General features: G+C 49.0%; 1 protein-coding gene across 1 annotated transcript in view; it reads right to left on the bottom strand.

Moving 5' to 3' along the window:
• map3k22 (mitogen-activated protein kinase kinase kinase 22) overlaps window positions 1–27133 on the bottom strand; it is a 92614-nt gene that overhangs the window by 24276 nt on the left and 41205 nt on the right. The window contains exons 6-12 of the mRNA XM_084450176.1: window positions 23246–23345; window positions 21917–22018; window positions 21414–21522; window positions 21119–21243; window positions 12846–12919; window positions 10255–10310; window positions 3681–3752 (exon numbers count right to left, since the gene is read on the bottom strand). Coding sequence (XP_084306302.1) covers window positions 3681–3752; window positions 10255–10310; window positions 12846–12919; window positions 21119–21243; window positions 21414–21522; window positions 21917–22018; window positions 23246–23345 — 638 coding nt within the window. The remainder of the gene's footprint in view (window positions 1–3680; window positions 3753–10254; window positions 10311–12845; window positions 12920–21118; window positions 21244–21413; window positions 21523–21916; window positions 22019–23245; window positions 23346–27133) is intronic.

Genomic DNA, 27133 nt, shown 5'->3' with positions numbered 1-27133 from the left:
CAGGGTACAGTGCAGTCAGTGCCTCAAGCATTTAGATGTTTGGCAATTTGGAAGAATTCCAATTTGACTTTTACTCAAGACATTGGTCCTCCTGAACGCAGTTAAGAAAAAGTTAAGAAGAAATTTCTTCTTAACTCTACTTACGAAGTTCCCAGGACAATTCTGGCATTCCTGAATGGTTTCTTATCTGGGATTTGTTCTTATCTAAGAACAGGATTTAAGAACGCAGAAATGTAGTTGAACAGTAGGTAGGCCAGATTGGAGTGTGCCCATGTTCACAAGGGCTGAATTTATGAGAAATCCGAGGTGATTGCGTTCACATCAATTCTACAGACATATAGACTTGCGTTCACATCAATTCTACAGACATATAGGCTTGAAATAAGAATACAGTAGGACCCCACTCATCCGAACTTCAGAGATCCGAACCTCCCGGTCTACCGTACAGGCTTAAAAAAAGTTTTTTTTTTTTTTTTGCCTGCTATCTGGTTACTGGTGGGATTTTCATTACAGTACTGTACCCTACTGTGAATAAAAACAGAACTGTATGTAGACCTACATGTTGCCTGTAGGCTGTAGCCTACTGTCACGTTTAATTTCTTTGTTACTTTAATGTCGAGCGCAAAATGCAAACGAGTCTGCTGCGCGAGAGCTGCATTCCTTGGTAGCCAGAAAGCGCGTCAGCAACCTGAAGCAGAGGAGCATCGAGTCATTTTTCGTTCCCAGTTAATGGACTTCAGGAACACAGACGTGTTGTGGGCATGTAGATTAGCCTACTAGACCTACTGTATTTGTTTAATAACTACAGAATAGGCCACGTTAGCCTACATCGGTTGTTTTAGAGACTTTCTTTTAGGCTACAATAGCCTAAGACACAACAACTTGTCTGTCATTTCATTTATTTATTTATTGATTATCATTTGCTCTAATTGTTCTAATGGGTTGTTTTTAGGCTATACCATTCTGCGAATACAGTAGCCTATCAATGCAGCGTACGCCTCATTTGAGAATAAAGTACTGTATTTGATCAAAGCACGCACTCAAGTGGAAATTCGGTTATTTTATTATAGGTTACTGTAGGTCTATTATAGGCTAGGCTATATGAGTTTAGTTGGCTATTTGATTGCAATTTTGATGCATTTTCACAAGTAATTAAGGGTATTTATTGGTCTATTATGAGTCTATATGAAACAAGTATACCACTTATTGAATTTGGTGCATTTTAACATGTTTCAGTCATCCGGATATTTCAGAGATACGAACGACCTTCGGTCCCGTTGGGTTCGGATAAGTGGGGTCCTACTGTAATAATAAATACGAGAATATTTGTAACATTTCAAATTATGTTTCACATTTATAGTCATGATTCTACGAGGCATTGTGGTGTCCTAAAATAAATAAAAGCACTACACAAACACTGCAAATGGCAGTGAATTAATTAATAAGCACTAAACTCAGTCGCTATATTCAGACTCGGCACAACAGCACCTTATATTCCATAGCCGTCAGAATGGACACATCTACATTCTGTAAATAAACATGTGAATATCCATTACTAAAATATATCATATGGGCCGAAATAATATAAATAGGGCATATCAAGATCTACAAGTAGCCTACTCATGCATTTGACCAAACTGTACAATTGAATCTGCTCTCAGCACATCCCATCCCTTTCATGTAGGCTATATATTTTGCATTTTGTATTAAAAGTCCCTATACCGTCTTGTTTTCTATTGTTATTTTGTATTGTTTTTTCACCTTGCTTATGCTTAGTGTGCACGTTGTAAGAGCCAGCAGAGAAACATCTCACTGCTCATTTTACTGGTGTGTGTTGCATGTGACGAATAAAATGTCGAATTTGCATGTGAACTTGAACATCAATCATGTCAGTTGGGAACCTCTCAACTTTTTCTGCGCTGTCTGGGGATTCTGTGTGCAAACGACCCTGTAGTAAGGAGCTGGGGGGGCGCTTATGTATGCAAATTCAGGTGTACAAGAACACGCGATACTTAAGAACATGTTCAGGAATGAGGTCCATTGTGCTTAGTAAGGAAGTCTATAAGTTTTGCATCAATAATGCTAGGTGGTCGGCAGAGTCCAAGTGGGTCGAGCAGGTCTTGGCAGGAGTGAGACCCCCCTCTTCTGGTCAAAGGCCTCCAAGCAGGAGAGAAAAGCCATGGTGGCGACAGAAGTGGCAAGGGCAGAGCAGGAACGCAATACCATCAAGGCGGTATCTCAGAGCCGGCAGGGGGGTTGGTCTTCATGGGAAGGTGTCATGGACAGGCCAATGTCATGGCCTGACCTGTGGAAGATCCCTCAAGCCAGGATCAGCTTCCTGATCCGAGCAACCTACAACACCCTACCTTGTCCCCGAAACCTCCACCTATGGTTTGGCGCTGAAGAGATCTGCTCCCTCTGCAACACCAGCAACCCTAGCCTCTAGCACATCCTGTCAAGCTGCAAGACAGCTTTGTCCCAAGGTCGCTACAGATGGCGGCATGATGCCGTCCTGAAGAAGCTGCCAGAGGTGGCCGAGTCATGCAGACGGGAAGCAAACAGCCGGCCGGCTGCCTCAGCAAGACACACCATCCAGTTTGCAAGGGCTGGCGAGAACATCAATGCCCCCCGTCCATCAAACATGGGAAGGCTCCTCTCACCCGGCAATGATTGGAGCATGAAAGCCGATATTGGAAAGAAGCTGCAGTTCCCCAGGGAGATCGCCGAAACATCTCTACGGCCAGACATGGTGCTATGGTCCATGGCTAGCAAGACGGTCCTGCTGGTGGAGCTCACTGTGCCATGGGAGGAGGGTCTGGAGGCTGCGCACGAGCGGAAACGGGCAAAGTATTCAGACCTGGCGGCAGAGTGCAGGGAGGCTGGCTGGAAAGCCACAATATATCTTGTAGAAGTGGGGTGCAGGGGCTTTGTTGGCTCCTCAACCTCTCGCCTGCTCCGAGACCTGGGCTGCACAGGTGCTGGCCATCGCAGAGCGGTGAAGGAGCTGGCCATCGCAGAGCGGTGAAGGAGCTGGTGGAGGAGAGAAAGGCAGCTTCTGGTTGTGGCTGCGGAGGAAGGATAGGAGCTGGGGGCACCTAGGGCGTCAGCAGGGGGTGGCAGGGGGAAATCACAGCCATCGCTCCGCCACCGGTAGATGTACTGGGGTTAAAGGAGCGAAACATCAATGACCGGTGGTCCCCAGCTGATGACCCATCTAGGCCCATAAAGGTGTTCAGGGTACACCTGCGTACCAAAGGCACCGTAGGAGGTGCGTCAGGCAGAAATGTCCGGCAGGAAGACCACCAAACCTGTATTTTCAACTACAGTACAAAGAACATTCCCTAGGTTACCGTTAACACAAATGTCTTGGTAGTTGTTGTTGTTGTTATCACATTTTCTATAAATGGGGGTTATGAGTCGATGATGCCCAATGTCAGGGAAGAAACCTACATTTAAAACCAAATTAAACAGTACTGATGAGAGCCAACAGAGGACAGCCAACTGGATTTTTTTGTTTTATGTGTCACCATCTTATTTAGGATACCAACAGACCCACTTGATTTATTTGGTTTGAAAATCTGAACTCTGTCTCTTTCTTTCTCTCTCTCTCTCTCTCTCTCTCTCTCTCTTTCTCTCTCTCCCTCTCTCTCTCTCGCTCTCTCTCATACACACACACTCACCATCACCATAGTCCTTGCTGCGGTTGTGTAACTGGAACTGGCGAGGGAAAGTTCCTCCTTTCTCATGACGACCTGCAGGGGGAGACAGAGAGACAGAACAGTCAGACAGCAGACAGACAGAGCAGTCAGACAGAGCAGACAGACAGAGCAGTGTGACAGAACAGTCATACAGAGCAGACAGACAGAGCAGTCAGGCAGAGCAGTGAGAAAGAGCAGACAGACAGAGCAGTCAGACAGACAGACAGAGAAGTGAGACAGAGCAGTGAGACGGAGCAGTCAGACAGACAAAAAGACAGACAAAGCAGTGAGACAGAGCGATGAGACAGAGCAGTGAGACAGAGCAGTCATACAGAGCAGTGAGACAGAGCAGACAGACAGCAGTGAGACAGAACAGTGAGGCAGAGCAGTGAGACAGAGCAGTCATACAGAGCAGACAGACAGAGCAGTCAGGCAGAGCAGTCAGATAGAGCAGTGAGACAGAATAGTGAGACAGAGCAGTCATACAGACTAGTTAGACAGAACAGTGAGACAGAGCAGTCAGATAGAGCAGTTAGACAGAACAGTGAGACAGAGCAGTCATACAGAGCAGTGAGACAGAGCAGTCATAGCGAGGCATCTTTCTCCTGTCTTCTCCATCATTATCGGTTGCCCCTCACTGATTAGCCTATGAGAACAAGTCAGAAGGTATTTATATACTGTAAGTAGTGTTGAAGTTCTACAAGAGCAGGTTTCAGCTCATCTATTTCAGTTGAACGTTGAGCTACGACACTCAAGTCTTGATTTTTACTGCACTGCATCTGTTGCCTGCCTGTATGATAAATTATTGTTAAAATTTTTTATATTAATTGTGTTTGAACAGTCATGAAATTACACACACACATGCACACGCACACACACACACATCACATCACACACACACATACACACACACACACACACACACACACACACACACACACACACACACACACACCACATCACACCACATCACATCACACACACACACACACACACACACACACACACACACACATACACACACACACACACACACACACACACACACACACACACACACACCACATCACATCACATCACATCACACACACACACACACACACACACACACACACACACACACACACACACACACACACACACTCGCCACATGCAATTGAAAGCAGCTGTTCAGTCAAATGACGGGCTGCACTGGGTGTTTTTGTGGCCGTATCCCAGGGAGACGAGGGTGATTTTCTGGGTTTGATGGAGGAAAAACCTCCTCACAGAAACAAATACTCCACACAGCCTCCCATCAGGGACCAATCTGTGTGAGTGTGTTTGTGTGTGTGATGTGGCATGCGTGTGTGTGTGTGATGTGGTGTGTGTGTGTGCATGTGTGTTTGATGTGGTCTGTGTGCGTCCAACAGTGCATGCGTGAATGCTCAGTACGGTACGGTACGGAGGAGCCGGGAGAAGAGGAGGGGAGCCAGAGGAGTGGGAGAGGGAGCACTCAGACTGGGAGCTCTCATGGACGTCTCACGTCTGCTCACAGCTCAAAGAACAGCTGCTATCCATTCAGAAGGATGAGGAGGCAGAGGAGTGCCTTTAGCGGCAGACTGACCCTCCACGGAGCCTCCCCAGGTCCTACCAGCCACCAGCAGACTGACCCTCTACGGAGCCTCCCCAGGTCCTGACTACCAGCCACCAGCAGACTGACCCTCTACGGAGCCTCCCCAGGTCCTGACTACCAGCCACCAGCAGACTGACCCTCTACGGAGCCTCCCCAGGTCCTGACTACCAGCCACCAGCAGACTGACCCTCCACGGAGTGTCCCCAGGTCCTGACTACCAGCCACCACCAGAATGAGCCTGGGGCGCGCCAACTGGCCTGTGTCCCCCGTCAACAAATCGCGCACCCCCCCCCCCCCCCCCATCAACAAAACGAAACTTAAAGTGCTCCATCTCACCGCGTCGGCTCGGCTCATGGCCTGACTTGGGCATGACTCCCGGCATGAAATATTCACCCAGTCCGGCCCTGTCCGCGGAGCTTCCCCAGGTCCTACCAGCCTCGTTCGAACGACATAACCAACTTGTTGACGTGCTGGCAATTTGTTCTACCTGTTATGTTAAGTTTTAAAGTGTCTCCAAGGCAGTATAGAACTAATGAATGTGTTTTGAATAGCCTTTGTCCAATATTTGGAAAAGACCGAGCTATTATGCCTCTAGGTAGCTACTCGATGCAGCAGAAACCACATCCACATCCTGTGTGGAAATCAAGGAGAATCGCATATAACATAGTTATATATTTACACAGACAGTGTATGCAGGAACATATATATTGTGCATGTACATCGTGTACTCTTAGACTTACATACTTGTATAGTTGTATGTATATACCATCCATCCATCGTCATCCGCTTATCGGGGGTCGGGTCGCGGAGGCAGTAGTTCCAGCAGGGGGCCCCAGACATCCCTTTCCCTGGCAGCATCAACCAGCTCTGCCTGGGGAATGTTTAGCCGCTCACAGTCCAGTGCGGAGATGTAATCCCGCTACCTAGTTCTGGGTCTTCCCCGTGGCCTCCTCCCAGCCGGACACGCCTGGAACACCTCCCTAGGGAGGCGCCCAGGAGGCATCCTCACTACATGCCCGACCCACCTTAACTGGCTCCTTTCGACGCAAAGGAGCAGCGGCTCTACTCCGAGTCTCTCCCGGGTGACTGAACTTCTCACCCGATCTCTCAGGGAGACCCCAGCCACCCTCCGGAAAAAAATCATTTTGGCCGCTTGTATCCGTGATCTCGTTCTTTCGGTCATGACCCATCCTTCATGACCATAGGTGAGGGTGGGGATGAAGATAGACCGGTAGATCGAGAGCTTTGCCTTTTGGCTCAGCTCTCTTTTCGTCACAACAGTGCGGTAAAGCGAATGCAGAACCGCACCAGCTGCTCCCTCTCCATGGTTCCCTCACTCGTGAACAAGACCCCCAAATACTTGAACTCCTTCACTTGGGGCAAGAACTCATTTCCTACTCGGAGTGGACAGACCACCAGTTTCCTGCTGAGAACCATGGCCTCAGACTTAGAAGTGCTGATTCTCATCCCAGCCGCTTCACACTCAGTTGCGAACCTATCCAGAGAGTGCTGGAGGTCGCAGGCAGATGATGCTATCAGGACCACATCATCTGCAAATAGCAGCGACGTGATCCCCATCTCACCGAACTGCAAACCCACCTCCGCACGGCTACGCCTCGATATCCTGTCCATGAAAATCACAAACAGGATTGGTGACAAAGCGCAGCCCTGACGGAGGCCAACCCCCACCGGAAAGGAAGACGACTTACTGCCGAGGACATGGACACAGCTCTCGCTCTGGGTGTACAGGGATTGGATGGCCCTAAGTAGGGATCCCCTCACCCCATACTCCCGTATAACCCTCCACAAGACCTCTCGAGGGACCCGGTCGTAAGCCTTCTCCAAGTCCACAAAACACATGACCATGACAGGTTGGGCAAACTCCCAAGCCCCCTCCAAGATCCTTGTGAGAGTGAAGAGCTGGTCGGTGGTTCCACGACCAGGACGAAATCCGCATTGTTCCTATTCGATCTGAGGTTCGACTATCGGCCGGACCCTCCTTTCCAGCACCTTGGAGTACACTTTCCCTGGGAGGCTGAGTAATGTGATGCCTCTATAATTGGCACACACCCTCTGGTCCCCTTTTTTAAATATTGGGACCACCACCCCAGTCTGCCACTCCTTTGGCACTGACCCGGACTTCCACGCAATGTTAAAGAGGAGTGTCTACCAAGACAGCCCCTCAACACCCAGCGCTTTCAGCATTTCTGGACAGATCTCATCAGTCCCTGGGGCTTTGCCACTGTGGAGTTGTTTGACTACCTCAGTGACCTCATCCAGGGAAATTGACAATGACCCCCCATCATCTTCCGGCTCAGCCTCGATCGTAGAGGGTGGATTAGTCGGGTTCAGGAGTTCCTCAAAGTGCTCCTTCCAACGCTCAACAACCTCCTCAGTTGAGGTCAGCAGTGTCCCTTCCTTGTTGTATACAGCTTGGATGGTCCCCCGCTTTCCCTTCCTGAGGTGTCTAATGGTCTTCCAGAAACACTTTGGAGCCAACCGAAAGTCCTTCTCCATGGTTTCTCCGAACTCCTCCCATACCCGCTGCTTTGCCTTGGTCACGGCCGAAGCCGCAGCCCTCTGGGCCAGCCGATACCCTGCAACTGCTTCTGGAGTCCCCCAGGCTAACATATCCCGGAAGGCCTCCTTCTTCAGTCGGACGGCTTCCCTGACCACCGCTGTCCACCATGGTGTCCAAGGGTTACCGCCCCTTGAGGTACCTATGGCCCTCAGGCCACAGCTCCCAGCCGCAGCTTCAGCAATGGAGGCTTTGAACACCGACCACTCATGCTCGATGTCCCCAACCTCCACAGGGATGCCAGAGAAGCTCTGCCGGAGGTGGCAATTAAAATCTCTCCGGACAGGCTCTTCCTCCAGACGTTCCCAGTTCACCCTCACTACATGCTTTGGTTTTCCAGGTCTGTCCAGAGGTTTCCCCTGCCATCGAAACCAGCTCACCACCAGATGGTGATCAGTGGACAGCTCTGTCCCTCTCTTTACCCGAGTGTCCAAAACACATGGCCTCAGATCGGCTGATAAGATAACAAAATCATCGATCTTCAGCCTAAGGTGTTCTGATGCCAGGTGTACTTGTGGGCATCCTTGTGTTCGAACATGGTGTTTGTTATGGACAAACTGTGACTAGCACAGAAGTCCAACAACAAAACACCACTCGGGTTCAGATCGTGGTGGCCATGCCTCCCAATCACGCCCCTCCAAGTTTCTCCATCATTGCCAACGTGTGCATTGAAGTCCCCCAATAGGACAGTGGAGTCCCCTGCAGGAGCCCCAAATAGGACTCCACTCAGGGTCTGCAGGAAGGCTGAGTACTCTGAACTGCTGTTTGGTGCATAAGCACAAACCACAGTCAGAGTCCCCCCCTCCACAGTCCTAAGGCACAGGGTGGCGACCCTCTCGTCCACTGGGGTGAACTCCAGCATAGAGGCGCTCAGCTGGGGGCTAACTAGTATAGCCACACCTGCCTTACACCTCATACCGTGAGCAAATCCGGAGAAGAACAGGGTCCAACCCCTATCCAGGAGTTTGATTCCGGCGCCGGTGCTGTGCGTGGAGGTTAGCCCCACCAGGTGTAATTGGTATCACTCCACCTCCCTCACAAGCTCCGGCTCCTGCCCACCCAGCGAGGTCACGTTCCATGTCCCTAGAGCCAGCCTCTGCCACTCGGGTCCGGTCCGTCTGTGCCCACCGCTTTCACTGCCGACCCCGACAATTCCGCACGCGGGTGATGGGTCTACGGGATGTATGTATGTATATACCGGTAGTTATATTTACCCCCCCCCCTAGTTCTCTTTTGTTACCCTGTATCTAGTGTGTCTCTCTTTCCAACATGTCTATAATTTCCCCCCTGGGGATCAATAAATGGTCAATGGTAAATGGACTGCACTTATATAGCGCTTTTCCACCTTAGCGGCACTGAAAGCGCTTTACAATGGCCTCTCATTCACCCATTCACACACACATTCACACACCAATGGCAGTAGCTGCCATGCAAGGTGCTAACCTGCTCATTGGGAGCAATTTGGGGTTAGGTGTCTTGCTCAAGGACACTTCGACATGTGGACAGTCGGAGCTGGGATTCGAACCACTGACCCTTCGATCATTGAACAACCCGCTCTACCAACTGAGCTACAGCCGCCCCTAAATAAATTACCATCTTATCTTATCTTTAGCTCAAGCACAACTTTAGAAAAGAGACTATGGATTCAAGCATGCGCTCAGTTCCTCTCTACTTGGGAAGTGAAGTGACTAGACTAAATTAACCGATATTAGGATACTACTGTATTTATAAAAAATGTAAGCTATTAGCATATGTTTATTTTCGTTTGTTAAAAATAGGATTGTAACAAATAGGCCAATAGCCCCAGGATGGATAGTTGGCATAGGCTGGGGCGTTCGCTGAGTTGAGGTAGGCTATCTTGTTCTATCTATTGGCTACAAAAACGACTATTTACTAAGTTGTTCGAAAGAGATAAACTTAGAAAAATCTCTGCTTTTCTTTTTTTTGCTTACCCTTCAGGGCTTCCGTATTATTATTATTATTATTATACTCTCTTACTTGAATCTTACACAGTCCAGGCACATCTTCTGTTCTATTGTAGTCTGTTTTACCTTATTGTACATTCTTTGTATGTTGGATGTCTTGTATTTATTGCACCGCCTACTGACATTGTCTGAAAGCCGCGCCTCTCTGATAAGGAACCACAACAGAGGCTGAAAGAGAAAGGCTCCTAGGGATAGATAGTGTGTGTGTATGTGTGTGTGTGTGTGTGTGTGTGTGTGTGTGTAGGGTGGGTAGAGAGAGACTGAAGGAGTTAAATGGATGCATATTAGGGTTAGTGTGTGTGTGTGTGTGTGTGTGCGCGCGCGTGCGTATGTGTGTAGGAAGAGACTGGAGGAGTTAGATCAAGTTGCTTTTCAGCTCACCTTTGTACTCGTAGTTAAGGTAATTGTTGTCCCGGTTGGTCTGGGAGAAAGGAGGGCTGACACACACACAACACACACACACACACACACACACACACACACACACACACACACACACACACACACACACATACACACACACACACACACACACGAGAGAACAAGAGATGACAAGAGAGAGAGCTTTTATTTCCTTCTCTTCTATTTGGACAGGTTCCATCAGATCAAATTCAACACAATTTTCTAAATAATTTATATTTGTCTTATTTTACATCCTTATACCAAGACAATGCCTACTGCATCAGTTTCCCAGTGTTGAGACATGCTGGGAGATTCCAAACTGAGCTTAGAGCACATTACAGCAACATGCAATACATGTTTGAGAAAAAATGACCCCCGAAAAAGTGTGGATCAGAACAGAAACAAAGATGACAGAATGTGTCTCTTGTGATCCAGACACTCCATCATATAACGCTGCGTGTTTATGTGTGTGTGTGTGTGTGTGTGTGTGTGTGTGTGTGTGTGTGTGTGTGTGTGTGTGTGTGTGTGAGTGTGTGTGTGTGTGTGTGTGTATAAGAGAGCGAGAGAGAGAGAACAAGGTTGCATACGCAAGTAGACTTTCCCAAAGCGCTGTGATGTTGTGTGAGCAGCCATGACCCTGACCCTGGGACGGTGACGTCTGTGCTGACCCCTGACTTCTGACCCTTGACCCCTGACCCTGGGCATACCCGCTCACAGGGAAACCTTCCATGTTCTCCTTTCCTGACATTGTTCTAGGGTCCAGACCACAGATAACGCTCGTGCAGGTAGCGCCATATCCACCTCTCTGTGTCTCGTTCTGTCTCTCTCGCTCTCTTGTGACCACCTCCCATAAACACGGCTGTACTGTAGCCAGCTACGCCACCGAAAAGATAGCTAGGGGTGAGTTTAACCAATTCACTTCAGGTACACTCACCCCTGTGAACTCACTCCATACACCATAGCGACCCCAGCTGGTCGATCGGGGTCACAACTGTGTTTCTGGTCACCCCACCACTCTTAACAGGTCTCACTGTGTATCTGGTCCCCCCACCACTCTTAACAGGTCTCACTGTGTATCTGGTCACCCCACCACTCTTAACAGGTCTCAATGTGTATGTGGTCACCCCACCACTCTTAACAGGTCTCACTGTGTATCTGGTCACCCCACCACTCTTAACAGGTCTCACTGTGTATGTGGTCACCCCACCACTCTTGACAGGTCTCACTGTGTATGTGGTCACCCCACCACTCTTAACAGGTCTCACTGTGTATCTGGTCACCCCACCACTCTTAACAGGTCTCACTGTGTATCTGGTCACCCCACCACTCTTAACAGGTCTCACTGTGCATCTGGTCACCCCACCACTCTTAACAGGTCTCACTGTGTATGTTGTCACACCACCACTCTTAACAGGTCTGACTGTGTATCTGGTCACCCCACCACTCTTAACAGGTCTCACTGCGTTGCCCGTCAGTATTACTTCCTCCTCACTTGTCCACGCTGGGCTTTATCTCAGGTCCTCCCACTAACAGACAAACATGACCAACTCCCATAAACACCGCTTTAGTGTACACCTACTGTACGCCACCAAAGAGGTTATGGCTTGGGTGGCCGGTATATAAATACTGAGGAATAAATTTAACCAACTCAGCTTGGTTCAACTCTTTCAGTCTCTTCTTTCTTACAGTTACTTTCTCTCTCCCAGTCACTTTCCTCTTTATGATCCCCCTTCTACCCAGTCTCACCATTTACCCCTCCCCTTCTACCCAGTCTCACCATTTACCCCTCCCCTTCTACCCAGTCTCACCATTTACCCCTCCCCTTCTACCCAGTCTCACCATTTAACCCCCCTCCCCTTCTACCCAGTCTCACCATTTACCCCTCCCCTTCTACCCAGTCTCACTATTTAACCCCCCTCCCCTTCTACCCAGTCTCACCATTTAACCCCCCTCCCCTTCTACCCAGTCTCACCATTTAACCCCCCTCCCCTTCTACCCAGTCTCACCATTTAACCCCCCTCCCCTTCTCTCTCTTTCTCTCTCTCCCCTCCTCTATCTTCTCTCTCTCTCTCTTTCTCTCTCTCTCTCTTTCTCACTCAATCTCATTCTATCTCTGTCTCTCTCCCCCTCTCACTCTTTCTTTTTCTTTCTCTCTCCCTAACAGGCCGGGTCAGAGAGGTCCTCTGGCCATCAACAGAGTTTGTAAACGTGTGTGTGTGTGAGAGAGTGTGGGTGTGTGTGTGGGGGGGGGGGGGGGGGAGTCAGCACAGGCTTATAAACATATAATAATAGATATTAATGTGAGCATATACCAGTATAGACTACCAAGACAGGTACTATACATATACCCACACACACTCTCTCACACACTCACACACGCACCCACGTGCACACATACGCACGCGCGCGAGCGCGCGCGCACACACACACACACACACACACACACACACACACACACACTTTTTCAGGCTGCTATTCTAAACAACAATGTGTTCTTAATGGCTTGGTTAAATGAAATACAAATATAACAGCACAGAGGCAGCAGCTGTATGACGAGATGAGCAGCTCACCTGTCCAGGGCTCGGTCTATGGACTGGCAGCTGCTGGACAGAGAGGCTTCTGCACTCCCAAAAGGATCAGGCAGCTAGAGTGAAACAACAAAGAGTCACAGTGAACCAGCGAACAGATAGTCACAGTGAACCAGAGAACAGACAGAGAGTCACAGTGAACCAGAGAACAGAGAGAGTCACAGTGAACCAGAGAACAGAGAGTCACAGTGAACCAGAGAACAGAGAGTCACAGTGAACCAGAGAACAGAGAGTCACAGTGAACCAGAGAACAGACAGAGAGTCACAGTGAACCAGAGAACAGAGAGTCACAGTGAACCAGAGAACAGACAGAGAGTCACAGTGAACCAGAGAACAGAGAGTCACAGTGGACCAGAGAACAGACAGAGAGTCACAGTGAACCCGAGAACAGACAGAGAGTCACAGTGAACCAGAGAACAGACAGAGAGTCACAGTGAACCAGAGAACAGACAGAGAGTCACAGTGAACCAGAGAACAGAGAGTCACAGTTAACCAGAGAACAGAGAGTCACAGTGGACCAGAGAACAGAGAGTCACAGTGAACCAGCGAACAGACAGAGAGTCACAGTGAACCAGCGAACAGACAGAGTCACAGTGAACCAGCGAACAGACAGAGTCACAGTGAACCAGCGAACAGACAGAGAGTCACAGTGGACCAGCGAACAGACAGAGTCACAGCGAACCAGAGAACAGACAGAGAGTCACAGTGAACCAGTGAACAGACAGAGAGTCACAGTGAACCAGAGAACAGACAGAGAGTCACAGTGAACCAGAGAACAGAGAGTCACAGTGAACCAGAGAACAGACAGAGTCACAGTGAACCAGAGAACAGAGAGTCACAGTGAACCAGAGAACAGAGAGTCACAGTGAACCAGAGAACAGACAGAGTCACAGTGAACCAGAGAACAGAGAGTCACAGTGAACCAGAGAACAGACAGAGTCACAGTGAACCAGAGAACAGAGAGTCACAGTTAACCAGAGAACAGAGAGTCACAGTGGACCAGAGAACAGAGAGTCACAGTGAACCAGCGAACAGACAGAGAGTCACAGTGAACCAGCGAACAGACAGAGTCACAGTGAACCAGCGAACAGACAGAGAGTCACAGTGAACCAGCGAACAGACAGAGAGTCACAGTGGACCAGCGAACGGACAGAGTCACAGCGAACCAGAGAACAGACAGAGAGTCACAGTGAACCAGTGAACAGACAGAGAGTCACAGTGAACCAGCGAACAGACAGAGTCACAGTGAACCAGCGAACAGACAGAGTCACAGTGAACCAGCGAACAGACAGAGAGTCACAGTGGACCAGAGAACAGAGAGTCACAGTGAACCAGCAAACAGACAGAGTCACAGTGAACCAGAGAACAGAGAGTCACAGTGAACCAGCGAACAGACAGAGAGTCACAGTGAACCAGCGAACAGACAGAGAGTCACAGTGAACCAGAGAACAGACAGAGAGTCACAGTGAACCAGAGAACAGATAGAGAGTCACAGTGAACCAGAGAGTCACAGAGAATCAGAGAACAGACAGAGTTACAGGGAATAAACCAGAGAAGTGTGTGTGTGTGTATGTGTGTGTGTGTGTGTGTTTGTGTGTCCAATGCACACACAAACACACACACACACACACACACACACACTTCTCTGGTTGCGACCATTGTAAGTGGGTGGGATAATATTGGACTCACCCACTTTTACCATCATTTTCTGCCCCTCCCCCCAGTATAATTTTTATGTACTGAAATATGGAGTGACTCAACAATGTGTGTGAGAAATTTTTCACCAGCATGTGCCATTTAATTTTGTATTTATTTTCCTTGTAATATATACAAGGTGGAGCACACCCAAAAAGAGGTGCAGACTTATAACTGAAAACAAAAAAGAAAGTTGCACACTCATTTGTCTCCTCTCTGCTGTTTATTGTCAACAACGTTTCGGCGTTATTGTCAACAAGTCTTTCACCCTGAAGAAGGCAAACGCCGAAACGTTGGTGACAATAAACAGCAGAGAGGAGACAAATGAGTGTGCAACTTTCTTTTTAGTTTTTAATTATTTTCCTTGGAAAACAAGTGTGTGAAATGAGACCCCTCTGTAGTCTACGCTTGGTTTGCTCCACCTGCAGTGCGTGCGCAAACTTCACACACACTGCAGTCAGATAGCAATAGATAACTTGATGTAAGTCATGTAATGCTAAGCACACTAACCCCTAGTTAACTACCATGTTCTTTTTATATTAAGGATACTTTTCTCAAATATCATCTAACGATGCTGATGATGATAGCCTAGTACTACTGTCTTGTTTTCTTGTCCTATTGCATTAGCTTGCTAGCTACCGTTAGCCAACTAGCTAGCAAGCATTCGGATTACCCAAAGAAAAGAAAAAATCCTAGGATGGTGAAGGCATCCTAATCCACCCTCTACGATCGAGGCAGAGCCGGAAGATGATGGGGGGTCATCGTCAATTTCCCTGAAGGAGGTCACTGAGGTAGTCAAACAACTCCACAGTGGCAAATCCCTAGGGACTGATGAGATCTGTCCAGAAATGCTGAAGGCGCTGGGTGTTGAGGGGCTGTCTTGGTTGATACGCCTCTTTAACATTGCGTAGAAGTCCGGGTCAGTGCCAAAGGAGGGCAATTATAGAGGCATCACATTACTCAGCCTCCCAGAGAAAGTGTACTCCATGGTGCTGGAAAGGAGGGTCCGGCCGATAATCGAACCTCAGATCGAAGAGGGACAATGCGGATTTCGTCCTGGTCGTGGAACCACCGACCAGCTCTTCACACTCGCAAGCATCTTGGAGGGGGCTTGGGAGTTTGCCCAACCTGTCTACATGTGTTTTGTAGACTTGGAGAAGGCTTACGACTGGGTCCCTCGAGAGGTCTTGTGGAGGGTTATGCGGGAGTATGGGGTGAGGGGATCCCTACTTAGGGCCATCCAATCCCTGTACACCCAGAGCGAGAGTGTTCTCGGCAGTAAGTCGTCTTCCTTTCCGGTGGGGGTTGGCCTCCGTCAGGGCTGCGCTTTGTCACCAATCCTGTTTGTGATTTTCATGGACAGGATATCGAAGCGTAGCCGTGGGGAGGTGTGTTTGTAGTTCGGTGAGCTGGTGATCACGTCGCTGGTGTTTGCAGATGATGTGGTCCTGATGGCATCATCTGCCTGCGACCTCCAGCACTCTCTGGATAGGTTCGCAACTGAGTGTGAAGCGGCTGGGATGAGAATCAGCACTTCTAAATCTGAGGCCATGGTTCTCAGCAGGAAACTAGTGGTCTGTCCGCTCCGAGTAGGAAATGAGTCCTTACCCCAAGTGAAGGAGTTCAAGTATCTAGGGGTCTTGTTCACGAGTGAGGGAACCATGAAGAGGGAGTTTGGCCGGAGAATCGGAGCAGCTGTTGCGGTTCTACAATCGCTTTACCGCACTGTTGTGACGAAAAGAGAGATGAGCCAAAAGGCAAAGCTCTCGATCTACTGGTCTATCTTCGTCCCCACCCTCACCTATGGTCATGAAGGATGGGTCATGACCAAAAGAACGAGATCACGGATACAAGTGGCCAAAATTAGTTTTCTCCGGAGGGTGGCTGGGGTCTCCCTGAGAGATCGGGTGAGAAGTTCTGTCATCCAGGAGAGACTTGGAGTAGAGACGCTGCTCCTTTGCGTCGAAAGGAGCCAGTTGAGGTGGTTCGGGCATCTAGTGAGGATACCTCCTGGACGCCTCCCTAGGGAGGTGTTCCAAGCGTGTCCGGCTGGGAGGAGGCCGCGGGGTAGACCCAGGACCAGGTGGCGGGACTATATCTCCGCACTGGCCTGTGAGCGGCTAAAGATTCCCCAGGCAGAGCTGGTTGATGCTGCTAGGGGTAGGGGTACAACCCGGGCAGGGTCCTTGGACGGCTGTACACGCCTGTACAGCCCAGGCACTTTTCAGTCAAAAACGGCGTCCCTGACCACGCGACCTCTCGGGACGCCGTTTATGGGCGTGGCCTCGCCAAATTCGAACCCAGCGCCCTCCGGAGGGCGCCGATGAGGCCTGCGGTGCCCAAAAGTGTCTCGGGCCGGTTTTGAGTTTGACCCCCACCGATCGGGCTGACGTCCGGTCAGGGCGGAGGCCCGACCGTGGCCTAACGGCGTGCGGAGTTTCGGACCAATCGGAGAGCTCGATTTTCAAAGTCGTCCGATCGGCACGACGTCCGGTGAGCGTGATCGGGCCCTCGGGGCCGTATGGGTTTCGGACCGATCGGACCGGTCAATTTGTTTTAATACGTTACAGTACACAGGCGTGTACAGCCGCCACAGGTCGGTGTACAACAGCAATAGGTTTACATGTTAAAATTAAAATTGCTCGAATCGGCTCAAACCTCTTCACAGTAACAGTACACCATGGAGACATGAACATACTGCCATATCAGCCTCCTAGCCCCTGTCAATTTGGAGATATCGGCCTGGACACTTGCCATGCAAACCTATTGCCGTTGTACACTGACCTGTGGCGACTGTACACGCCTGTTTCTCCGAAATGGATGGGCCTAGAAGGCTGACACTTGGTGGTCTTAGAGTACCCAGGGGTGCCATGAACATACTACAGTATCAGCCTCCTAGCCCCCACCACTTTGGAGAAACAGGCGTGTACAGCCGCCACAGGTCGGTGTACAACAGCAATAGGTTTGCATGGCAAGTGTCCAGGCCAATATCTCCAAAGTGACAGGGGCTAGGAGGCTGATATGGCAGTATGTTCATACCTCCATGGTACTCTTTTAGTGTGCTGTGTTTCGAGGCAATCCGAGCAATTTGAATTTTTGACCAAAATCTCAAAATTGACTTCCAGCAGCCGAGAGGGTAAAATTCAACTTCCTCCAATCCTTACGGGATTCGGAGGGCTTGTCCCTTATGGTAAGAGAAAGCTAAGGTTACATTATGAGCCTCCTATCCCCAGCCACTTTGGAGATATTGGCCTGGACACTTGCCATGCAAACCTATTGGAGTTGTACACTGACCTGTGGCGGCTGTACACGGCTGTTTCTCCAAAATGGATGGGGCTAGAAGGCTGACACTTGGTGGTCTTAGAGTACCCAGGGGTGCCATGAACATACTGCAGTATCAGCCTCCTAGTCCCCACCACTTTGGAGAAACAGGCGTGTACAGCCGCCACAGGTCGGTGTACAACAGCAATAGGTTTGCATGGTGAGTGTACAGGTAAATATCTCCAAAGTGCAAGGTCATAGCCTCTCCCAACCACCACCTACCCCCACTAAGCTAGCTTTCAAATGAAACCATCCGTGAAGCTCTACGACGTTCCGTTAATTTTGCCCATTTTCTGGAAAACGGTTATAACCAAAGATATAACCGTTTTCCAGATAGGCTATATCTCCAGTGTAGAAGTTGGTAGCTACTCAGAACCACCACCTACCCCCACTAATTCCTAGGCTAGCTTTCAAATGAAACCATCCGTGAAGCTCTACGACGTTTCATTAATTTTATCATGTAAACCTATTGCTGTTGTACACCGACCTATAGCGGCTGTACACGCCACATTTCTCCAAAATGGTGGGGGCTAGGAGGCTGTAAATCGGGAGTCCTACAGTACCAAAGGGTGCCATGAACATACTCTGAGATCAGCCTCCTACTTCCAACCAATCATTAGAAACAGCCGCGTACAGCCCCCACATGTCAGTGTACAACCGCAATAGGTTTACATGATAAAATAAAAATTGCTCGGATTGGCTCGAAACCTATGCACAGTAACAGTACACCATGGAGACATGAACATACTGCAATACCAGCCTCCTAGTCCAAGAATCTTTGGAGATATTGACCTGTACACTCACCATGTAAACCTATTCCGGTTGTACAGCCTCCTACTCCCAACCAATCATGAGAAACAGCCGCGTACATGTCAGTGTACACGGGTCAATATCTCTAAAGATTTTTGGTCTAGGAGGCTGATATTGCAGTATGTTCATGTCTCCATGGTGTACTGTTACTGTGCATAGGTTTCGAGCCAATCCGAGCAATTTTAATTTTAACATGTAAACCTATTGCGGTTGTACACCGACCTATGGCGGCTGTACATGCCATTTTCTCCAAAGTGGTGGGGGCTAGGAGGCTGATATGGCAGTATGTTCATGTCTCCATGGTGTACTGTTACTGTGCAGAGTTTCGAGCCAATCCGAGCAATTTGAATTTTATCATGTAAACCTATTGCTGTTGTTCACCGACCTATGGCGGCTGTACACGCCTGTTTCTCCAAACTGGTGGGGGATAGGAGGCTATAGCTCGGTGGTGTTAAAGTACCAAGTGTTGACACTAACATACTGGAATATCAGCCTCCTAGCTCTCCGTTAAGTGTGGAAATAAAGGAATGTACAGCCGCCATATAAACCTATTGGCACTGTACGCCTTTCCCGTACAGCCTACAAACATCCCACAGATATGAATCAAAACTTAGATTGCTCTAGAGTGTCCAAGGATCAACATATTTCAGCGTCAGCCCCCAAGATTAAGCGGTTTTCATTTTGGATCAAAATGGTCAATTCTTGCACAGAAGGGTGTTGTACTCTTTGAGCCTGACAGTGTCCTGGGGCACATTTGGAGATATGTGATTTTTCTTTTTCTAGAGGGGTTAGCTGACATTTTTCTGTACAGTCTCGAAGGGCACTCACTCATGACCCACTGACCCGATTTTGAGGCCTCTAGTGCTTTGACAAAACCTTTAAAAATTAAAAAGATGACGTGTACAACCGCCATAGGAATGTATGGCGGCTGTACACGCCAAATTTCTCCAAAGCGGTGGGGGCTAGGAGGCTATTAATCGGTGGTCCTACAGTACCAAAGGGTGCCTTGAACATACTCTGAGATCAGCCTCCTACTCCCAACCGATCGTGAGAAACGGCCGCGTACAGCCCCCACATGTCGGTGTACAGCCAAATATTACTGTAGCGTATTAAAAGAAATTGAGCGGTCCGATCGGTCCGAAACCCGTACGGCCCATAGGCCTCAAGGTGACGATCACGCTCACCGGATTTCGTGCCGAACGGGCCGATCTGAATATCCCGTTCTCTGATTGGCCCATATGGGATGCTCCAATTGGTCCGACGTACAGAGGGCCCATAGGCCCCGTGGGCCCGATCACGCTCACCGGATGTCGTGCCGATCGGACAACTTTGAAAATCGAGCTCTCTGATTGGTCCGAAACTCCGCACGCCGTTCGGCCAAGGGCGGGCCTCCGCCCTGACCGAAGTCAGCCCGATCGGTGGGGGTCAAACTCAAAACCGGCCCGAGACGCTTTCGGGCACCGCAGGCCTCATCGGCGCCCTCCGGAGGGCGCACGGTTCGAATTTGGCGAGGCCACGCCCAAAAACGGCGTCCCGAGAGGTCACGTGATCGGGAACCCCGCTTTTGAATGAAAAGTGCCTGGGCTGTACACGCGTGTACAACGCGCACAGTTTGCACAGTTTGCGCTCGAGCCCGTGTCGGCGGTACGTTCTGTACGGCCGCCACAGGAACGGCCGAAACCGCGGGCGTACAACGCTCACAGGATCCGCAGGGATGGTCGCCCTCTTGTGGAACGGGCCGGGATCGCCCCAGGGGGGCGGTAAAACCGGTAAAACCTGGGGTCCGTCCGGAGGGCCGCCGGGCGTCGGCCCGGGCCGCCGACGGGGGGCGCCGGCACCAGCCGGGGACGCGGGCGGCTTTTTACAGACCGCCCGCCTATTTTTGGGCCCCGGCAGCACGCGGGATCGGAACGTACAGCCCTCGAAAAGTGTACAGCCGCCACAGTTTTTTAACATGGGGCCCTGTGGCGGCTGTACACCACTTCCTGATGGGGGGAAAGGGATGTCTGGGGCCCCCTGCTGGAACTGCTGCCTCCGCGACCCGACCCCGGATAAGCGGATGAAGATGGATGGATGGATGGTGAAGGCATGTCCGGCTCATGTCCCGCCCTACTCTGTCTCTGATTGGTTAAGGTAAGGATATGCAATGTACACATATTTCTTCTCTTACTATAGCCAGATACAGGTATCAAACTACATGTAAAATGCACCAGAATGCAGGAAATGGCATCTTTTCCCTCAAAATGTTTCGAGGGGAGGACACCCAGACCCCTCTTCAAGGTGTCCCACCCACATTTATTTTGCTTCCGATGCCTGTGTGTGTGTGTGTGTGTGTGTGTGTGTGTGTGTGTGTGTGTGTGCGTGTATGTATACATGTGTGTGTGTGTGTATGTGTGTGTGTGTGTGTGTGTGTGTGTGTGTGTGTGTACCAGGCTCTCTGGTATGAACTCTCCCTGGCTGGTGATGCTGGTGTAGGATCCGTGTCTGGCCACCTGCTGCTGCTCCTCTGGGACGCTGCCGGGGGGGGGGGAGCTCCGGCCCGCCTGCAGAGACCCTAGGGGGAGGGGGGAGAGACGGAGTGAGGAGTGTGTGTGTGTATGTATTTGGTTGTTTGTATGTGTTTATTATGGGTGTGTGTATGTTTTTATTATGGGTGTGTGTATGTGTGTGTGTTTGTGTGTGTATTTATTGGTGGAATGTGTGTGTGTGTGTGTGTGTATTTACCTGTAGAGTGTTTGCGTACTCTCTCCTTGAGCAGAGAGCCTTTCAGATCTCCCAGCGAACGAGACGCCCTCATCTCGCTCTGTTTGTCCCTGCTGCCCACCTGTAGGTACTAAGGAGGGTGCAACCGTGTTGGGCCGAGGAGCGTGGGGGTGGGGGGGTGGGCGGGACAGCGGGGGAAGGATTATGTTATAACATCATCTCCACTGTGTCTGTCAGCGGAGGAAGTTTCACCAGACCGTGGATGTCAACATGTGTTACAACTACAACCCATTTAGTTTAGTGACAACTATTTCATTATTTCTGGTAAAAAGTGTGAAAATGTGCTGCTTGTGTCAGACTCGTGACACATCTTATTTAATATGGCTTGGTGGCGTATTAACGATTAAAATGTGGGGTTTGCTGTGTTAACTTGTTTAAAACGTGGGATTTGCTGTGTTAACTTGTTTAAAATGTGATGTTTGCTGTGTTAACTTGTTTAAAACATGACGTTTGTTTCGACTCACCTGGTTGTTGTTGGGGGTCCTCAGCAGCAGCCTGAGGGGGCCGTCCCCCAGCGCGTCCACCGCCTGGTCCAGTTCCTCCTGGCTCCTCACAGGCAGCAGCAGCTGCAACACAAAACAAACACAAAACCACATGTTTCCATATCAGACTGTAGACTAGTAAACCATGTCTCCATATCAGACTGCAGACCAGTAGATCATTTCTCTATATCAGACTGTACACTAGTAAACCATGTCTCCATATCAGACTGCAGACCAGTAGATCATGTCTCTATATCAGACTGTAGACTAGTAAACCATGTCTCCACACCAGACTGTAGACTAGTAAACCATGTCTCTATATCCGCCTGTAGACTAGTAAACCATGTCTCCATATAAGACTGTAGACTAGTAAACCATGTCTCTTTATCAGACTGTAGACTAGTAAACCATGTCTCCATATAAGACTGTAGACTAGTAAACCATGTCTCTATATCAGACTTTAGACTAGTAAACCATGTCTCTATATCCGCCTGTAGACTAGTAAACCATGTCTCTATATCCGCCTGTAGACTAGTAAACCATGTCTCCATATAAGACTCTAAGTCATGTGTACATTATATTGTATCAAGGTAGAGGGAAAAGTCGAGCACATCCAACATTTTTAGATAAGGTGCTGATCAAAAATACAACATGAAAAACAGAAAGGAATCTGCACACTGTAACTCCCGTATAGTAGATTTATTCACTCCTCGTCTGAAGAGCTTCAGGCTCAAAACATCACTGAATAAATCTACTATATGGGAGCTACAGTGTGCATATTCCTTTACATTATATTGTAAACAATGTGATCTCTGTATCTGACCCTGGTCTGTCCAGTGTGGTGCTACTGTATGCCTGACTTATTAATGAATGTGATCTATGTATCTGACCCTGGTCTGTCCAGTGTGGTGATACTGTATGCCTGTCATATTAATGAATGTGATCTCTGTATCTGACCCTGGTCTGTCCAGTGTGGTGCTACTGTATGCCTGTCGTATAAATCAAGCGAATGTGGTTCATGTCCATCCTGTACCTCCTTGTCTATGTGTGTGTGTGTGTGTGTTCATGCTGTACCTCCTTGTCTGTCTGTGTGTGTGTGTGTGTGTGTGTGTGTGTGTGTGTGTGTATGTGTGTCCATGCTGTACCTCCTTGTCTGTCTGTGTGTGTGTGTGTGTGTGTATGTGTGTCCATGCTGTACCTCCTTGTCTGTCTGTGTGTGTGTGTGTGTGTGTGTGTGTGTGTGTGTGTGTGTGTGTGTGTGTGTGTGTGTGTGTGTGTGTGTGTGTGTGTGTGTGTGTGTCCATGCTGTACCTCCTTATCTGTATAGAAGAGGTCCATCTGCTGGCCGAAGGCCTCCATCACCTTCTGGCACAGCTCCTTGATCTTCAGAGGCCTCTGGAAGGGGATGATCCTGAGGGGGAGGAGCCAGGGTTAAAGGTCACAGAGCCTACTTTCTGAGAACTCCCTGCTCAGTGAGATGCTGTGGACCAGCGCAACAAGAGACAGGAACATTCTGTCAGTAGCTCAGCTTCCCAGTCATTTCAGGTCGACCGAGGCTTCAGGCTGGGGCGGCTGTAGCTCAGTTGGTAGAGCGGGTCGTTCAATGATCAAAGGGTCAGCGGTTCAAATCCCAGCTCCGACCGTCGAAGTGTCCTTGAGCAAGACACCTAACCCCAAATTGCTCCCAATGAGCAGGTTAGCACCTTGCATGGCAGCTATGCCATTAGTGTGTGAATGTATGGGTGAATGAGAGGTCATTGTAAAGCGCTTTGAGTGCCGCTAAGGTGGAAAAGCGCTATATAAGTTCAAGTCCATTTACCATTTACCATTCAGGCTGAAATGTTTGTTTAATAAAACTAGAAAACAGCGTCCTTCAGGTGTGCCAATCTTTTCCCTCTAACTCACCCCTGACCTGCTCTCCCTGGGACCCGTACTATAAAGCTATCAACATATCCAGGATAACTTTTCGCTAGCTCGCTCGAGTAAACCGGACAACCGCAATCACGGATAAACGGTACTACGACGGTGGCTATCAACTCGTTAAGTCAACCCAGCTGGTCCAATCTAGCTATGAGCGTGTTCACGGTAAAAGGGGAGGTATTTGCTCGAAATTACCAATCGCATACCTTAGTATGGGTATTCGGACATGGCCATGGACAAGGCAAACAATACACATAACCAAGTTCCGTCCACCGGATTTTACACAAGAGGAGCAATAATATAGAAATATGAACTAGGCGCTACTGCCAAAGGCAGGAAGGAAATCTGAAAAAATACTGCCTACGTTTTATCATTATCCTCCACATGAACACGAGTAGGCTAGATCATCAGGCTATTCTTATGGCGTGTAAAGCAATTGTAGCCTATATCAATATATCTTATTCTTTCAGCTGCAACCCCTAGACTGGCAGGGGACGCTGAAATAAAGCAAATGTAGGCTATAGTTTTTAATAGTTTCAGGTTGGAGTAGACAATGTGATGTCTCTATACAAGAGGAACTAGAGATAAAACAGGCTATTAAAATGTAAAAAGTGAAGCTCGAGGTGGAGAAGTAGGCTATACGCCTACGGGGGAAAGGGAGCCTATTTCATGAAAGTAGGCCTATAACGTCATTGATTGTCAGGCACTGGTGCTATCACAATTCAATTAAAATGTATTCTGCTTCTCTTTGTTCATAGGAATGGGAGGCTAGTCTAATAAATCAACATTAAAGACATGAAAATTTAATAAAAAATGAGTGTTTTTACTTGGTTCTCCGCGTCACCCACAGCCTACACAAAAATGCAGGTAGGCTAATAAAACGCTAGCCAGTGCATAGCCTACAGTCTACGACGAATGCACAACGCACATGACTCAAGCAGCTGTCATACTGCAATTTTTCATAATATATCGGGGAAAGACAAAAAGGGTTTTGTCAGTGTGTAAAAAGTCTTCTTAAGAACCTCTCACTGTTCGTGCACAGCAGATTATTTTTTGCACACTGAAGTTCCATATAGAATCTTAACGTCCATATGCCTTTTTCAATTGAATTGATCGGTCAGCGGGCAGTGCTACGTACGTTTTGATCCATAATCTGGAACTTAACCTGCAGGTTAGCTCAGCAGCATAAATTACCATAGCGATATAGCACAGTGAAAAGTGAACCACCTTCGTAGTACGGATAAACCAGGCTTAAACCTGAAGTCATCGCGCTAACCCCGTAATCCTGTTTCGTAGTACAGGGCCCTGATCTACCTTGGTAGGTAGGGGGAGCAGGTCAGGGGTAGATTAGGGGGAGCAGGTCATTACCATTCTCTTGCCCTTGACCTTTGTAAGTAGTAGTAAGTAGTAACTTTGTCAGTAGTAGTAAGTAGTAACTGTTTTAGTAGAAGTAAGTAGTAACTTTGTTAGTGGTAGTAAGTAGTAACTGAGAAAGCCAGCCTGACAGGGAACTGAAGCCTCACAGCTCATCATTTCAGTCATGGAACTCTTGGAAGGAAGACCTTACAGCAATCTCACACTCAACTCAAGGCCCTCTAAAATGTTCTTATTTGGCATTATTTGTGAGTAGAGGGTCAGTAGAGTCAGGGTGAGTGGAGTCTGTGTCAGTAGAGTCAGGGTGAGTGGAGTCTGGGTCAGTAGAGTCAGGGTCAGTAGAGTCTGGGTCAGTAGAGTCAGGGTCAGTAGAGTCAGGGTCAGTAGAGTTAGAGTCAGTAGAGTTAGAGTCAGTAGAGTCTGGGCCAGTAGAGTCTGGGTGAGTAGAGTCTGGGTCAGTAGAATCAGGGTCAGTAGAGTCTGGGTCAGTAGAGTTAGAGTCAGTAGAGTCAGGGTCAGTAGAGTTAGAGTCAGTAGAGTCTGGGTCAGTAGCGTCTGGGTGAGTAGAGTCTGGGTGAGTAGAGTCAGGGTGAATAGAGTCAGGGTGAATAGAATCAGGCTGAGTAGAGTCAGGGTCAATAGAGTCAGGTTCAGTAAAGTCAGGTTCAGTAGAGTCTGGATCAGTAGAGTCTGGATAGGTACCGCATTTGTAACGCGCTCCTCATCCAGTTGTTACACTGGCCCGGAGCGCCATTCACACATCAATGGCGGTAGCTGCCATGCAAGGCGCTTGCCTGCTCATTGGGAGCAATTTGGGGTTCAGTGTCTTGCCCAAGGACACTTCGACAGGTAGTCAGGAGGAGCCGGGATTCGAACCACCGACCCTACGATCACTGAACGACCCACTCTACCAACTGAGCTATACCGCCGGATGAGTAGAGTTAGAGTCAGTAGAGTCTGGGTGAGTAGAGTTAGAGTCAGTAGAGTGTGGGTGAGTAGAGTTAGAGTCAGTAGAGTCTGGGTGAGTAGAGTTAGAGTCAGTAGAGTCTGGGTCAGTAGAGTATGGGTGAGTAGAGTTAGAGTCAGTAGAGTCAGGGTCAGTAGAGTCTGGGTCAGTAGAGTCTGGGTGAGTAGAGTTAGAGTCAGTAGAGTCTGGGTCAGTAGAGTCTGGGTGAGTAGAGTTAGAGTCAGTAGAGTCTGGGTCAGTAGAGTCTGGGTGAGTAGAGTTAGAGTCAGTAGAGTGTGGGTCAGTAGAGTCTGGGTGAGTAGAGTCTGGTTGAGTAGAGTTAGAGTCAGTAGAGTCTGGGTCAGTAGAGTCTGGGTGAGTAGAGTTAGAGTCAGTAGAGTCTGGGTGAATAGAGTCTGGGTGAGTAGAGTTTGGGTCAGTAGAGTCTGGGTCAGTAGAGTCTGGATCAGTATAGTCTGGGTGAGTAGAGTTAGAGTCAGTAGAGTCTGGGTCAGTAGAGTCTGGGTGAGTAGAGCGACTCAGAGCAAAGAAACATTCATCAGCGTGAATAAAAGGAGCGACATAGCGGCTCCTCTGATGTGTGTGTTTATGTACCCTTATCTACACGTGTGTGTGTGCATGTCTGTCTGGGCTTGGCCTTATCAGTGTGTCTGTAGCGTGTCTGTAGCGTGTCTGTAGCGTATGTGTGTGTGTGTGTGTGTGTGTGTGTGTGTGTGTGTGTGTGTGTGTGTGTCAGTGTAAGCGTGGCTGCTGTTTCAACATGGCTGGGCCTCTCATCTATGCCAACAGAAAGGCAGATGGGACATTTCCTGATAGGAAAGGAGAAGCGATCTGGAACAGCAGTAGAAGCAGCAGGAAGTGTGTTTCTCCCTCCTTCACACACACACACACACACACACACACACACACACACACACACACGTACACACAGACACACA

Source organism: Borostomias antarcticus (genome assembly GCF_949987555.1).
Source record: "Borostomias antarcticus genome assembly, chromosome: 2".
Lineage (NCBI taxonomy): Eukaryota > Metazoa > Chordata > Actinopteri > Stomiiformes > Stomiidae > Borostomias > Borostomias antarcticus.
The sequence above is the reverse complement of the archived record's forward strand: the minus strand, read 5'-3'. Positions and strand labels throughout refer to the sequence as shown.